Here is a 16,230-nt window from a genome sequence, read left to right on the forward strand (position 1 = left end):
GGGGGTCCTGGGAAGTGACAGACAGCCCTAATAACAACGAGCTCAGCATTGAGGAGAGCAACAGCCAGGGGAGAGTGTTGGCCAGAGTACTTTACAAAGGCGTCACTGAGCACATCCTGGGTGTTCTTCAGAAAAGCAGGCATCCCTCCCAGAGCAGCATGGGACAGAGAAAGGCAGGTTGCTCCTGCAATGAGACACTGAAGGACAGAAGCCAGTGGCATGCTCTTGGACAGGAGCTTTCCCAGTAGAGACACGGCTGACAACTCCCCAGAGGCCCTCAGTTTGTACATGGGTGCTCATGCTGACCCGAAGGGGTGGACCCCCAGTTCTTGTTCATGTCCAGCTCCTATGCATGCTGGCTACGCATGCGCACGCAGACTGGCCTGTTCGTTTACACTGCCTAGCAGAAGTGGGAATAGTGGCCTCCTTCAGCCTGGGGACAGGCATCAAGGTGAGAGGCCTGCTGTGTTCACCTGGAAAGCCATCTTTCTGACTAGGGTTGAGGAGACTGCTTTTCTTTCCCTGTGTTCTTTTCAGAGCGTGTGACACTGCATTTTCTCTTCTGGAGCAAACCTCCCTTCCACTCCTACCCCCTTCTCAGGGTCAAAGTCACCTACAGAGCACAGAGCACTGTCCCAGGTGCTGGGGTTGCCAGATGTGGAGGACAGAGTCAGACCGAGACTTTTCTTTCTTTTCTTTTTTGGTTTTTTGAGATGGGGTTTCTTTGTGTGACCTTGGCTGTCCTGGCATTTGCTCTGGAGACCAGGCTGGCCCAGAACTCACAGAAATCTGCCTGCCTCTGCCTCCCAAGTGCTGGGATTAAAGGCGTGTGCTGCTGCCGCCACTGCCACCACTGCCACCGCCACCACCACCTGGCAGACTGACACTTTTTTGTCTTAAGGCATCTACTAATGCATTTTCTCAGTACATAACTTGCCTCCTCCCCAGCCATACTCATTCTTTTTTCTTTTCCTTTTCTGTGGATCTCATAGCTGAGACATGCATAGGCTTATGGCCCAATGCAGGGAGAGCAATAGGCGGGTTACATTTGGGAGTGAACCCAAAGGAAGCTGTCCTGTGGGGATCCCAGGCTGATCCAAGGCACAGTGGGAGCAGGAACCCTGTTCCTACCTTTGCAGAATGTGCTGCTTGACTACCTTGAGAGGAATGATGCTTGCCTTTCTCAGCAAATAGGGCTAGGGATCGATGCTGACAGCTTTCCCCATGACACTGTTTTAGAAGGGCATAACAGGGCAGTGTACAGCAAAGCCGCAGAGGCGGTGGGTGGCAAACACAGGAAAGCATTTTCCTGCTATATTATTATTACTGCGTCATGAATGCAAGTCAGGGACAACACTGGAGGCACCTTTCCACAAAAGAAGTTAGGATTCAGATCCTTAAAAATCATCACCAAGGGCCTGGGTACATGGCTCAGTGCGTAAGGGCATTTGCCTTGCAAATAGGAGGGCCTAAGTTTGAATCCCCAATACACATGTAAAAATCTAGGGTGGCTATGTGTGCTTGTAACTCCAGACATTTTCAGGACTTATTGGCCAGCCAGCCAGACGAAAGGTCCAAGTCTCCATCTGAAGGAAGCAAGGCTGGGAGGTAGAGAAGGAGACATCCAATACCCTTCTTTGGCCTCCTTGTGGGGGTCTACAGGTGTTTGCAACTACACACACACACACACACACACACACACACACACACACACACACACACCAATATAGATTCCTGCCTCAGTTCCTGCTATATCCATGTACTGGTTATAGCTGAAAGTCAGTAGGAGCGCCCCTGAATATACCTTTAACTTTTTGTTACTGAAGGAAATAGAAACAACGAAGTTTGTTCTGCAAGACAGAAAAGCAAAGGCTTAAAACAACAAGAAGCTGAGGAAGGGCCAGGGGAGAGAGCTTTAGTAGTATAGTTCCTGCCAGGTAACATACAAGGAACTAGATTCCAACACACACACACACACACACACACGCACACACACACATACCGCAGACATACCCACATACACATGTATCCCATAGAAATACAGACACACACATACACACACATGCACCATACACACAGATATATATACACACAACCATAAACACATACATACATACACACATACCCCTCATTGACAAATAGACATACAGATAGACACATATACACATGCATACCATAGACACACACACACACACACACACACACACACACACACGAAAAACACAAAACAAGAATGAAAAAGAAAACCAAACCCCACAGACTCAGAAGACTGTCTTTAACAGCATCCTAGGCTAGCCTGCTTTAGAGAAGAGAGAGCCTCGTCCGGGGGTTGTTGGGAAAAGTCAGTTGCCCCACACAAATGCACAACTGGCCTTCTACCTCTCCCCACTACCCCTCAGTGCTCTCTGGGAAGGACCATGGGGGTTGTCTGAAGCCAGCCATCACTGCAGCCCTCTGATCATGCAGGATTTATGCCCAGGGTCACAGAGCTATTTCTGTTCTAGAGAAAACCATCTTTCTCCCTCAAGTTTCCTAAATGATTTTTGTTCCAGAAGTCCAACAATTTGCTTATCTCTACATTTCCCTGTGTGTGTGAGCTGTATCTAACCAGTTGCAGAGGCCTGGGCATCTGCTCAGAGAAAGGTCCTCTGTGATACTGGAGACGGAGGGCAGCACTTGCAAGCTCAATTAAGTCTGCTGTGGCTCTCTTCCTCACCAGGCTCCCCTGCTCTCTTTTTTCTCTCTTTCTGGATCTGTGATTCCAAACCTGCACTGCTCGTGGAACATTTTCAGCTGCAATGACATCAGCCAGCCGGTCTCTGATAAGCTTCCAGAGTAAAACCACAACTCACTGGTTGGGTCTGAGCCTTGTGCTTTTATTTCTGTGGCCCGAACCCCAAGCCATCTCTTTAGCAGACCACAGGCCTCTTGTGTGGCTTTACAACAGTGTTTTCTGTCACAGGAGAGGGACAGACATTCTGTCTGTTCCTCATGCTGCTGGAAGCCCTGCTGTCAGGCTATAGAGGAGGTGGGTAGGAAGAGAAACAGGGTCTGACCTCACAGGGAAGGCAGTCTCTTCACGATTTGCATATTCATTTTGTGGAGTTCTGAGCAGGGGCAAACACATAGAGATTGCTGGCCCTGTTGGCTTTCCTTACATTGTGGCCTTGCTAGTCTGTTTAGGCCTAGATATGCAATCCCCAGGCTACAGTGGTGGAATTCATCCCCAAGCTGAAAGATACTGCTCAGAGAAAATATCATTTCAAAACTGGCTAGGAATGTCACTCAGTGGTAGAGAGCCCACCTAGCCTGTATGAGGTCCTGGGTTCGATTCCCAGCATTGAAACAAATAAACCAATACTTTGCCTGCTTGCCTCTAGTCAAAACCATGTTCTAAGAGAGGAACGCATTCTGATGGATTTCCACAGCCCGCTTAGGGCCTGAGAGTCCATTCTGCTGATGTCATTTCACATGGGTAGTGAGCAACAGCCACATATAATGCTATAAATAATCATACCACCATCTTCTCCTCAGAACCAGAACTTTCCAGAAAATGTTCCTGGATCTTACTAAATACTGAATGACTGTGGTATTTTTCCATAAAGACCATGCCAGGTTAAAAGGTTTCAGGGAAGCAGGGCCCATGACCTTGAGCAAGATTCCACATCTGGTCTTTCAAGGGGATGTACCTAGGAGGGAACACGCCTGGCTGACTGTCAACAATGTGGTCAGTAAAGCTGCTATTGCATATAAATAGGAAGATGATTTAAGATTTTGAGAAGTATTGAGATGTAGCCCAATTAGTACAGTCCTTGCCAAGCAAGCATAAGGCCCTGGGTTCGATTCCTAATACTGAATAAACTGGGCATGGTGGCGCATGCCTGCAATCCCATAACTCTGGAGATGGAGGCAGGAGGATGAGAAGTTCACGGGCATCTTCAGCTATTGTGAAGTCGAGGACACACTGGGTACCTGTGTTTTCCTACTTGGTGAGTTCTGGCATGTAGTCTAGGTCACATGGTATTATGTTATCCCCCTACCCTCTTCTCATATAATGCCAAACCTATAAGAACAAGAACCCCCCTCCCTGACCTGCCATATTATCTGTGGTGGCTCTCTCTTAAGGGAGCTGCTCTTCAGCAAGAAAGGATCCCCCGCTCCCCTTCCCCCCTACACACCTTCACCAGGTGACAGTGGGAACCCTACCTGCCAGAAGAAATCACCATGCCAGAAAATGAGAGAATGGGGGTGGGGGCCCCCCTACGTGTATGACCCTGGTGAGGGTTACCTGGGCTCGGTGTTCACCCACAGCAAATTGTATCACGGCCACGCCGGGGCTGTGGCTGTCCTCGATCCTCTCCACCGTGCTGGAGTCGATCTTGAGGTCGCTGCTAATCTCTGCACTCTGGATGAAGTCCTCTGTCTTCAGGTCCTCCACCTTTTTCAGCTCCCCGTTGGCCAGCTGGATAATGGAGCCTTTCATGAAATATGGCGGCAGCGTGGGTGGCACCGTGGCAGGGGACGCCACAGACTGCACCACCGGCAGGTGGATCTGGGCCTGCACCATGGCTGGGTAGGCGGCCTGGGTGACCAGCGCCTCGGGGTTGAAGTTCTCGCTCTTGGGCAGAGCGGTGGTGACAAATGTGTGAGGCACTGCAGCAAACTGGGGTGATGATGTGACTATGGCCGAGGCTGCCCCAGGTGTGTCCATGTCAGGGCTGCCCACTGGGATGAGCAGGGGCTGGGTGCCTGGGATCACCAGGTGCTGGGGCAGATTGCCGGCGTATGTGATTGCTTGCTGCTGGCCGCTCAGGTAGCCGATGACAGGAGGTTGAGTCCCAGCATAGAAGGCTGTGGCTGGTAGGCCCACTGGGAGAGGCTCTGATGCACTGTGTGTGGTTTGAATGACCGTGTGGGGGGACAGTGCATAGGACCTGTGGCCGGGCTTCCCTAGGTGCAGACTGCTCTTGTCGTTGAGGGTAGATGGGGAGGCTTCTCGATGTGTGCCCTGCTGTGCCTCCAGGTCGGCTGAGGGTGTGTTGCTGTTGGGCAGGACCATCACAGATCCACGGACCCCAGAGCTATCACGACTGCTGTAGTCTGCTGGGCTTGGGTGGACCACCACATGCCTGGACTCATAGGGATGAGGCACTGACTTGCCGCTTGCCTTTCCCAGGCTCAGTTCCACAGAGGACGGCACTCCATACCTCCGGCTCTTCTCCATCTCCCCATTCAGGACCTCCTTGGCTTGCATAGCCTGCTGCAAACGGCTGCTTTCTGCTTTTTTGGTGGACTCTCGAGGAACAAAGTGGCCTCCAGCATCGCTGTATTGCACGACCACCTGGGATGAGGGCCCCAGGGTGAGGGTGTGCGGGATCATCGTCTGATGGGGATGGAGGTGGACCGGGATGGGTGGAGGAGATGTTGTCCGCCCAGAGCTCTGGGGAGAGCTGGAAATATGAATGTACTGGTTCTGCTGGGCGGGTGGAGGGGAGCCCGGGGAGACTAGCCCTGCAGCCCTGCTGAGGTGCTGCTGCGATGGGGGCTCAACTTTATGTCCTGGTGCCTGGCTCAGACTGCCCATGTTGGCCAGCAGGGTGGAATAGGCCTCCAGTTGGGAGCGCTGTGATGGAGTGGTGGCCCCTGCAGCTGAGGCCACTGCACTGGTGACTGGGTTGCCTGATGGGGAGATCAGCTGGGAAGGGATGAAGCCAGCGTAGGGTCCACTGTATTGGGAGGACCCAATGAACTGGAAGGTGTGTGAAAGGTGGGCATACTGCATGGGAGATACTGGGGTCCCGGACTGAGGAGGAGGGTACACCGTGGGCAGCGTGGTGGCTGTGGGGACTGACCTGGGAACACTGGGTGGGGAGTAGTCCAGCCCTGTGGACAGTGCTTTATGTAAACCCATTCCTTGTAAACCAAGCTCCCCAGAAGTCCCTGCTGGCCCATGCCGCCCACCCCCATGGCCGCGGCTGCCAGGGGTGCTGGGGAGCCATGCCACACCCTCCACGCAGTGATTGTCGCTGGGCAGAGCAGTGGCCTTCTCCTCAGAGGGCCGGCTGGTGGCAGGGATCTCACGCTTCTTGGGAGGCAGGCATTCATTGCTCCGCTCTTGGTTGGATTTCATTTTTCGCCGTCCCCCCTCCACGGTGGCTGTTTCACTGTCTGGCTGGCTCCGGTTTTAATCTGATAAACGGAGAGTCACATTGGATTTCTGTAGGGGATCCAGGCCCTTCATGAGGAATCATCTCCCCGTGGGTTGGCTAGGCCGGCAGTAGCAGCTCCGGATTCTGAGAAGGGGAAAGAGAGCAGGAGAAGAAAATCAAAATATCAGCTCTGCAGGAGAAACTCCACCAAACCAGACCAACCATTCTACCCACCAACCATCAGAAACATCATTACCGAGATGAAGAGGAAACCCTGGATTCAGTTCCAATTCCAAAAGCTGATTATGGCCCAAGTGCTAAAATAGATAAAATACTACCTGGGCTAATGAGCCGGTAAGAATCAAGATAGTAAGTTTAAGGGCTTATTTTTCTTAAACATTTGCTTGTGATTTATTTGTGCATATGTGTGTGTGTGTGTGTGTGTGTGTGTGTGTGTGTGTGTGTGTGAGAGAGAGAGAGAGAGAGAGAGAGAGAGAGAGAGAGAGAGAGAGAGAGAGAGAGAGAGAGAGAGAGAGAGAGATTATGGGTACCATGTATGTTGCAGTGCACACAGAGACCAGAAGAGGGCAGTGCATCTCCTGGCACCGGAGTTATTGGCAGTTGTGAACCAGCGTTTGGGTGCTGGGACCTGAACCTAGGCCCCCTACAAGAGCAGTAAGCCGCTCTCTTGATTGCCAGCCATTTCTCCAGCCCAGATGTACTTTCTTAATAAAAGAGTAGGCAACTCAAACAGTTCTCCACACCTTCCCTCCTCCTGCCCCCATGCCCTCCCCCTTTTTTCTTCTTTGAGGGTGGATGATTAATTTTTCTTTTCTCTTTCACACAGGCTATCTTGTTGCTCAGGCTGGTTTCAAATTGGCTGTGTAAGGAAGGCTGGCCTTGAGCTCAGGGTTCTCCTGCCTCAGCCACTCAAGGGCTGTGATCACAGGTGTGTGGCGCTCTGCCTATTTATCAATTATTTGCAGATGATGTATTTTGTAATTTTTTTCACAGCAAGGTTAGTGCCATTCGTTGCCATTTCTGTACCTGAGCAGTTGTCTCAGTCAAATGAGCTCCCAAGAGCTGGGCTCTGGGAAGGAGCAGGCTTGGAACAGACACGCCCAAGGAGCCTTTGGGCGATTTCTTCATCTTCAGATGCCAGAACTGATGCTTTTAAGATTTTACCTGGTGTCTGGGGTTACACTTAATCTATGATGCTGCCCCCTTTCCTAGCAGGGCCTCCTACACAATCACCCATGTACCTCAACTCAGCAGCAGCAACCCCAAATAATTCTTCTCACTATAAGTCTCGAGAGAATTCCAAATACAGTCATTTAGAGGAAAATACTAAGACAATAAGCACACACACACACACACACACACACACACACACACACACACACAAACGAGGAACTGTCCCGGCCTCAGTCTCACAAACACTGGATTCTGAGTCATCACCATTGTGTGGACACTGTCCACCTGGCATGAAGTGGACTTTCAAGGTGACCAATGTGAGTCATGTTAGCAGCAGGAGGTATGAGTATTGCCCACCGGGAGAAGATGCAGACAGAAACATCATCAAAGACTCTGATTTGGGGAGCTGCATTTCTGGGGTTGACACCTGAATACATTTCCTCAGATTCTCTCTCCTGTGATCTGACTTTAAAACAGGCCTCCCTTCCCCCACGCCCCACCAAATGAGTGTGGTCATGAGTATCTGTAATCTCTACCCTTGGAAACTGGAAGACTGGGACCTTGTAGACAAGCCTGGGCTATATAGTAAGTTTCAGGCCAGCTTAGTCTACAAAGAAAGACCTGGTCTAAAGAAGTGGGTGGGTGGGGGGAGCAAGCGAGCAGGCAAATAAACAAACAATCAAGTCAAATCAAATCAAAACAAAAACTCTAAGCCCTTCCCAAGGGAAAACCAAACTCGCACTGTAAGCGCCCAGTCTTCAGTAATTCAAGCTGTGTCCATGTTGAAGCAATGGCAAGATCCACAGTGCGGCATAACCTTTTGCTCTGCTCCTCCTCTCTGTATCACAAACTGTTCTTATCCAGCTTACAGTGTGGTGTGCATGTGTGTGTGTGTGTGTGTGTGTGTGTGTGTGTGTGTGTGTGTGTGTGTTAGCCCGTTACAGTATGCATGCAGAGGTCAGAGATGGAAGAACAACTTTAGGGGTTGGGTCTCACCTTCCGCCTTGCTTGAGATAGGGGTCTCATCACTACTGGGTAAGCCAGGCCACATGGCCGATGAGCTTCCAAGGGTTCTCTTTTGTCCAGATCCCACCTTGTCACAGGAGTGCCGGGATCACAGACACGTGGTATATTGCTCAGCTTTTACGTAGGTTCTGGGGTGCACACTCATGTCCTCACACTTGTGTGGTAAGTGCTTCACTCACTGAGCCACCTCTCCATCCCCTACTTTTAACTTTCCACCGGGGGTGGGGCGGGAGTGATCTAATAGCTCTCCTTTGTTTTGTTTCAGCATCACCACGAAATACGAGAGCGAAGTGACAGATGACACAAGAAGCGTCCTCTCCCTCCTGAGTTTGATCAGGTAGAGAGAAACTGCGAATGCCCACTTATGCAGGAAAGTGGCGGTCTAGATATCTGGTGTATGAACCCCAGAGTTGTCTCAATAAGGGAAGGGTCTCTCACACTGACAAGACAGCTGCTAAACAGAGGGACAGAAAAAAGTAAAAAGACTTAAGTTACCACTCATGCCGAAGAAATTAAAAACAGCATGTGCCTGAAGGCGTAGAAAAGCCCCAAGTGTCTAAGGAACTGTGTTTCAAATAACTTTGTTCTGTAGGACTCTCTCCTATTAAGAGCACAGTGCATCATTTATACCCAACAGTTACAGATCCATTGCAAGGACAGACTAAAACCAAACAGCCAAAGTATCGAAAGCATTGTTTCCTTTTGCTGTCTGAAAATGTACTGATGCTAACCTTCTCTCTTTAGACTCTGAGAATCACTCTTAAGGAAGAAGATTGCTAAGTTCTAACTTAAATAAAGATCTGTTTATTTTATCTTCTGTGTATGTATGAATGTTTAGCTTGAATGTATGCCTATTGCCCACAGAGGTCATAAGAGGGAATCAGGCCACTAGGAACTGGGGTTATAGGAGGATGCGACCACCCAGGTGCTGGGTCCTCTGCAGAAGAGCAGCCAGTACTCTTAACCATGGAGCTATCTTTCTAGCCCGGCTCATACTTTCTTATACCAGCTGGCAAGGTAACATAATCATTGCCAAGGTCTACTGAGAGAAGGGTTCCATGCGGCCCCTGCTGGCGGCACAGGTGCACTGCCCCATAAAACGCCGCAGGATTTCATTAGGGATGTTCATGCAAGAGTGATATGTCAGACTCGGAAATGAGAGCATTTGCATATAGGAGTAGTCCCAGACAGTGAGGGAATAGGTTAATTAGCTCAAGGCAGCTCGAGGGAAGAAAACGCAGGGGGCATGAAAGTCCTTTCAAAGCCAAGTAAAATGTCAAACATACTCAGGAAGAGCCATTAGCAACAGGCAAACAGAAAGCTGCCTGAGCACATGACTGTAGTATGCAAAACCAGTGAGCTCCTATGAAGGCTGAAATGGTTCTCAGAGGTACAGGCCTTTATTTATACTACTTATTTGATAGAGGCTGGCAGGCTCTTCATCCCTGAACACTAACTGGGCTGAGCTTCTGCTAATGAACTAACGAGACATACCAACTGTATATATTTATTTTTAGTACCCCAGGATCAAACCCAGCGCTATGTGAATGCTGGGCAAGTGCTCTGCCATTCAGCTCTAATTCCTGGCTTCATATATCAATGCTGACAAACAAGTACAAATTTATTCTGGAAAAGTATCCACTGGTAAATAGCAGAACCTTTGCTAGAGAGTAGCTGTGATAAACAAGGATGGAGCGATTAATAAAGAGGCAGGAGAGTCTCAGGCTGACACAAGTTTCAAACCATCATCATAATTATTTTAAATTTGTTAATTAAGACATAATAATACTGTGCCACAGGATGCATGTGGCAATCCAACTATGGATCCAGCTCTCTCTTTCCATCATGCAGCCCTTGGAGAACTGAACTCAGGTTGTCAGGCTTAGTGGCCTCCCACTGAGCGCGCTTTCTGCTTAGAATAATAGTTTTTAACAGAAGAGGGGTCTCGTTGTGTTGCCTGGGCACAAAAGATCATCCTGACCAAGGCTCCCAAGTTGCCACCACTCCTGGCATTCTCCTGAATGTGAAAGTGTTTAGCATGCATCGTGGAAGACAGGGCAAATTGGAGGCAATGACTTCTTTCTCTGTTCTACCTGGTCTCTATACTGTGTCTTCCACAAAGCAGTACTGGTTCTTGCTGGATTTTTCACTAAACCACTAGGGGGGCACCATGCCATGTTACTATATAATGGAATTCTTTTTTCTTTTTTGGTTTTGTTTGAGACAAGGTTTCTCTGTGTAGCCTTGGCTGTCCTGGACTTGATTTGTAGACCAGCTTGGCCTTGAACTCACAGAGATCTGCCTGCCTCTGCCTCCCTGAGTGCTGGGATTACAGGCGTGGGCCACCACACCCAGCTGAGGTTCCATTCCTAAGATCTCATTTTATATATACCAATACTTAAAACTGAGAAGTCACTGAGTGGAAAACACTTCTTGTCCTAAATACTTTGGGTAAAAGATACTAAACAATACTAGGAAATGAAACACTTGATATAATGGCAGAAGCCACAAGGACAGTGAGAAATGTTGAGGCCCTCACCCACCAACAGCCATCCAATCTGACTCCATCATCAGAGGAAATTCTGTGTGCTACAGGCAGAGGCCCTTCGATTTGGTTAACTTGGGGAAACAGCCCCCACCCCACATCCCTGGAGTATCCAGGAAGGGAGTAACAGTCACAACTAATCATCTTCAAGGTTGGCTGACCAGGCTTGCCTCAGAGGAAGTGGGTCACTTATTCACTCACCAAATGTCTTCGCCACTTTTGGTCTAACTCAGTGGGCCTGCACTGCTCAGCATCATCACAGGGCCCAGGACAGGTCACAGCTCTATTTTCAGTTCTGCTCTGTTCAATGTCTTATTAGTGTTTTGGTTATCATCTTTAGAGGTAGCAGAAGGCTGGAAGGGATATTTAGTATGTTGTGATTAATATGCAAATATATCCTCAGAGGCTGGAAGTGATGGCATAGCACCAAGAAAATTAAGATTAATGAGAATAAAAATAAATGCCTGGCCTTGGTTTTAATAGCTCAATTAGCTTCATTGGAGAGCTCTGGCTTAAGAGTGGTTTAAATGAAGGAGTCTAGATTTTTTTTTTTTTCTTTTTTCCTTTTTTGGAGACAGGCTCTCAGGTAGCCTAGATTTGCCATCAAACATGCAATGACCTGGAATTTATGATTCTCCTGCCTCTGCCTTCTGAGTGTTGGGATGACAGGTGTGGGGTGCTATACCAGGTTTGGAAATCACTAGCCCAGTGATCATGTATGGTACACTCATATGTGGGAAGCATTGCTGTTGGAGCAGTGTGATGGCAAAGAGCAGTTCCCCACCCCCTGTGTGTTAAAAGGGAAGAAAATGAAATAAGTGGGGTGAGAATTTTCAAGTAAACCTTGCAGTACATGAAAACTAACCAAGGACTTTAGTGTCATGTGTTGAGGTGACAAAAGAAAAGAAACCAAGCTGTCTTTCACAGGCAAGCAACAGGGGTGTTGGTGTCCCTGACCCAGCACCACTCTGAGCACCAAGCTCAGTGTCACTCAGGCCACTGTACTTCCTGTCCTGGTGGGGCACTATGAATTCTGAGCACCAACATGCCTTCTAGGCAAGCTCTCTGTGTGTCAGAAAAAGCAGATTCACACCAGGTATGTGGGCACACATCTGTAAACCCAGCGCCTTGGAAACGGAGCCTGCAAAACTCTGTCTTAAAACAACAGCAAAACCCTAAAACCACAAAAACAAGCTAGAAGAGCAAGTGAGGTGTTCATTTCCGTGGGCATCCTGCACAGACTCCCCTTAGCTGGAGGCGGCAGCACACAGCAGTGGCCTCGCCTTTGAGGGAAAGGGGCTGCAGTCTGGGTGGGTGGGGGATTGTCAGAGTAAAGCAGGAGAAAGGAGATTCATTGTTTAGCACATGAACAATTTTTTGGGGGGAGTGGGGAATGAATATTTGAAGGCTTTTTTGGGGGGCAATGAATATGACTAAATTTAACACATAACAAGACTAAGACACTTAAAGCCTCTCCAAATAGCGCAAGTCCCCGTTTGGGTGCACAGTGGCTAAGGGAAGCTGGGTTTAGGGCAGTGTGTTCCTTCTGGTTAAAAAAGCCTTTAATAAAGCCAGCCATGGCGAGGGGCTCCTCAGGGGCTGTGTCTGCTTTGTCTTTTTTTTTCTCTCCCCCCCCCCCCCCCCCCCCCCCCCCCCGCCATCTTTGAGATTACAATATAACTACAGCATTTCTCTCTTCCCTTTCCTCCCTTAAAACCCTCTCATATACTCCTCCCTGGTCTCTTTCAAATGCACGGTCTCTTTTCCCATTAATAGTTACTGCATGCATGTGTCTGTATGCCTAATACATATACATCCCTAAATATGATCTGCTCAACCTGTATGGTGTGGCTTGTACTGATGTACTCGGGGCTGACTATTTGGTATTGGATAACACATTGATGTGCTGGCTGCCTTGTTTTGATGTCCTTGATTGGCAGGTAGCTAAGTCTTGGCCCACGTGTCCTCCGTGGGATGCACTCTTTGCTGTTATGTGCCGTGGAGGGGCAGCCCTCACTAAGGGTTGGGTGATGCTGTCCTTAGGTTCCTGGCTTTTCCTAATGCCATTTCGGTCCATGTGGTGACAGAGAACACTGGGGATATCTGGAAACACCTCAACGGCTGGCCCATGGTGTGGCTCTACCACACATGTCCCTGGCTCTTAAGCACCCAGGAGAATGAGTCTGGGCCAGGATGGAGGGGACAAAGCTGACATCTGGCTTGAGACATCCTCAGAAGCTGATCACACAGAGAACGTGGCTGTAGCCTAGCATGGCTAGTGTCCTTTGGATGCCTGCCTACCCTGGAATTCCTGGAAAGGCTCAAGACAGGAAAATGACCATCTGGATCCAAACATGTCCCAAGAGAATTGTCCAGCTGAGGGTTGAGTCAGAGTTTTTGAGAAAAGCTGGAAATGCCTTTCTGTCAGGACCCTTCCTGGTTTCAGTGCCGAAGCAAAAACCCTTCAGCTCTCCAGCATCCTTCCTGCCAGAACGGTGTCCCAAGGCGCCCGTGTGGCTGCTGATCCCACTTGGGCTGGACGGCAGAGGAGAGTCACAGGGACCTTCAGCATTCTCATTCTGGTCTAGCGCAAACTGCTTTAGGGAGAGGGAAAGATGCCTTCCATGTGGCCACAGCCCCGAGACTGCTGGGACAAGGTGACAACTCATCAGGGCAGTATTGTCAGAATTGGGAGGAAGTGACCCTGACGTGTTCAGCTCCTGACAATGTCCTGTTCCCTGTAACACAGCTTCCTGTACAGCTCCTGAAGCATTCTTCAGAGAGTACCAATACAGAATGTTAACATTATGTTATTAATGATAGGAAGATGATATTGATGTGATCTCTCTCTCTCTCTCTCTCTCTCTCTCTCTCTCTCTCTCTCTCTCTCTCTCTCACACACACACACACACACACACACACACACACACACCTCTTTTGGCGACAGACTCCCTTGCAGTTCAGGCTGACCTGGTTCTCTTTATTTCCACAAGTGCTGAGATTGCCCGTGTGCCCCATCATGTGTGCCTGCGACTGATGAGGAAGGACCCAAGGAGCTGTTCAAGAACAGGCTATGGTGTAACGAGGCCATAGCAGACCCTGGCGCACGGGCAAGGAAAGGGCAGGTTCCAAGCCTAGCTTTACTCCCGCTTGCCCACATAATCTTTTCACTTCTTTTCCTTCTAATGTAAATTTTATTTTACTTGAAATTATATATATATATATGTATGTGTATATATATATGCCCTGTTTAAGGAGATAAATATGGGGAGAAATTAATTTGTGCTCAATCAATTATAACCATCATGAACAGAATTCCAGAAATGACCCGTAGTTATCTGCTGCTCATGTCTCCTGGTTCTGTGACAAAATCAACCTGCCCCCTTTCGAACTACCCATCCTTTCAAATATCTGGGTTTTTATTTTTCTCCCATCAGCATGGCTGTTTCAAATTTACTGACTTTCTTTGCTTAAAACACAGGACCATATTTGTGATCATTCCCAACACAGGACTCTATTCACCAAAAAACCAAACCAAAACAAAACAAAAACAAACAAAAAAACCTCAAAAAACAAAAACAAACCAAACCAAACCAAACAAACAAAAAGAATGAAAGTGAATCCACACAGAGAGAATGCTCAGAAAAGCTGACTGGGAAACTCAAGCGTGGTGTCTTTTGGCAAGGGTTAAGCTCAGTGTCCCTGGTCCTACTCTGCCTGCTCTTTAATCCTTTTTGGATGAGTAATTCCCAAAAGGCGTTGTGGGGAGATGATGCAGAATACTCTTTCCCTTCCCCACAGGAAAGGCTGCCAGCAGACTCTCTCACACACTCTTGCTGCAGCTTCCCTGCACACCAGGAAGCTAAGCTGCCGTGACAGCTACATCCTGCATTCTACATTGTAGGCCACCAGGGGGCCGGACTTCCTGGAGTTAGGATGGACCAACACTTCTAATAGCAGAGGATGTGAAACTCTCCATCAAGCCAGAAGAATGTCTTCTAGCTAAAACACGCTGAAAAGGATTTAGAATATTCTTTACCCTTGATGTGAAACCTGTAGATAATTCTTAAGCTCATCTGTCATCTCTCAATCAAGGCCAGTCACACCGGTTTCCCTTCCGTGTGGTTTGAGTGTGACCCCGAGGGTCACGTTTTGGAAATGCAACCCCTTAAAGCAACCGTGTTAGGAGACAGGAGAAGGTCAGTGGGAGGGCTCTGCCCTAAGGAATGATTGCTGCCATTATTGCAGCTATGGGTCAGTCACGGCAGGTGGGAGGGAGCTCATGACAGGAGGACGAATTTGGTGCTTGGTGAGGTTTGAACATGGAATGTCCTCCCCCCCCCCCCCATGGGCTCTTGAGCTCAAGCACCTGGTAGAGTTGTTTAGGAGGTAGTGGGACCTTCAGGAGGAAGTAGAGCCTTACTGGAATAAGTAGGTCACTAGACTTAAGGTTTTATACCCTGGCCCCACTTCCCTGAGCTTTCTGCTCCCCTGGTGGTGAACCTGGAATGAGACCAGCTCCCTTGTGCTCCCTCTGCACCATCTACCCCCATTACAACAGCCCTTCCTTTTTAACTTGACTTTTGTCAGGTGTTTTCATACAGAAACATGAGACACATATAGCAGGGTCTGTATTGCCCAGTGTGATTGTGCTTGGGTGGGAGGTCCACAGAGGTAGGTGCCTACTCACGCTGTTGGAGAAATGTGGGCAATGCGTCAGCCAGCTTGCTCCTGCCACGACAGTTCTCCATCTATTCAGCACAACCAATGCACCTAGAAATCTCCCACAGCCAGAGGGTGCCAAGCATCCCAACAGGATGAAATCAGGACACGGTGCTAACCCTTAGTTCTCCACACGTGTGAGGATGTACTTTCCCTAGAACACAGAGGAAGCTGCATAGGGACTTGATTTAAGTTCCACTGAGTCTGTGAGTGTATGGACCACAGCTCTGAGAGACAAAGACATCTTGGAGCCTTAGTGTTAGGCCATACCCTGCTTGTCTGCAGAATCCAGGACTAATGCTGGCTGCACATCACACTCCCAGGGGAACTTGTAAACACAAGACCAATGCTCTATCCACTCTGGGACAGCTGCCATCAGAATGTCTGGAGTAGGGACCACAATAGTTATTTATTTGTTTGGTCATTTACTTACTTATGTTTTGTCTGTGTAAGCACATACACACATGTGAACAGGTATGTGTGAATGTAGGCCGGAATGCACCTCTGGGGTTCCTTTTCCATTCTTATTTTAAAGACTGGGTCCTTGGCTGGCCTAGAACTTGCCAAGTAGGCTAGGCTAGCTGGTCAGTGAGC

At 48.8% G+C, this 16,230-nt stretch overlaps 1 protein-coding gene across 1 annotated transcript in view; it reads right to left on the bottom strand.

Annotated features, from left to right (window-relative positions):
• Positions 1–16,230, bottom strand: part of Atxn1 (ataxin 1) — a 178,057-nt gene that overhangs the window by 7,789 nt on the left and 154,038 nt on the right. Inside the window, 1 exon segment of the mRNA XM_051170752.1 lies at positions 4,289–6,293. Coding sequence (XP_051026709.1) covers positions 4,289–6,130 — 1,842 coding nt within the window. The 5' untranslated portion in view covers positions 6,131–6,293.

This window comes from Acomys russatus, chromosome 3, assembly GCF_903995435.1.
Source record: "Acomys russatus chromosome 3, mAcoRus1.1, whole genome shotgun sequence".
NCBI lineage: Eukaryota > Metazoa > Chordata > Mammalia > Rodentia > Muridae > Acomys > Acomys russatus.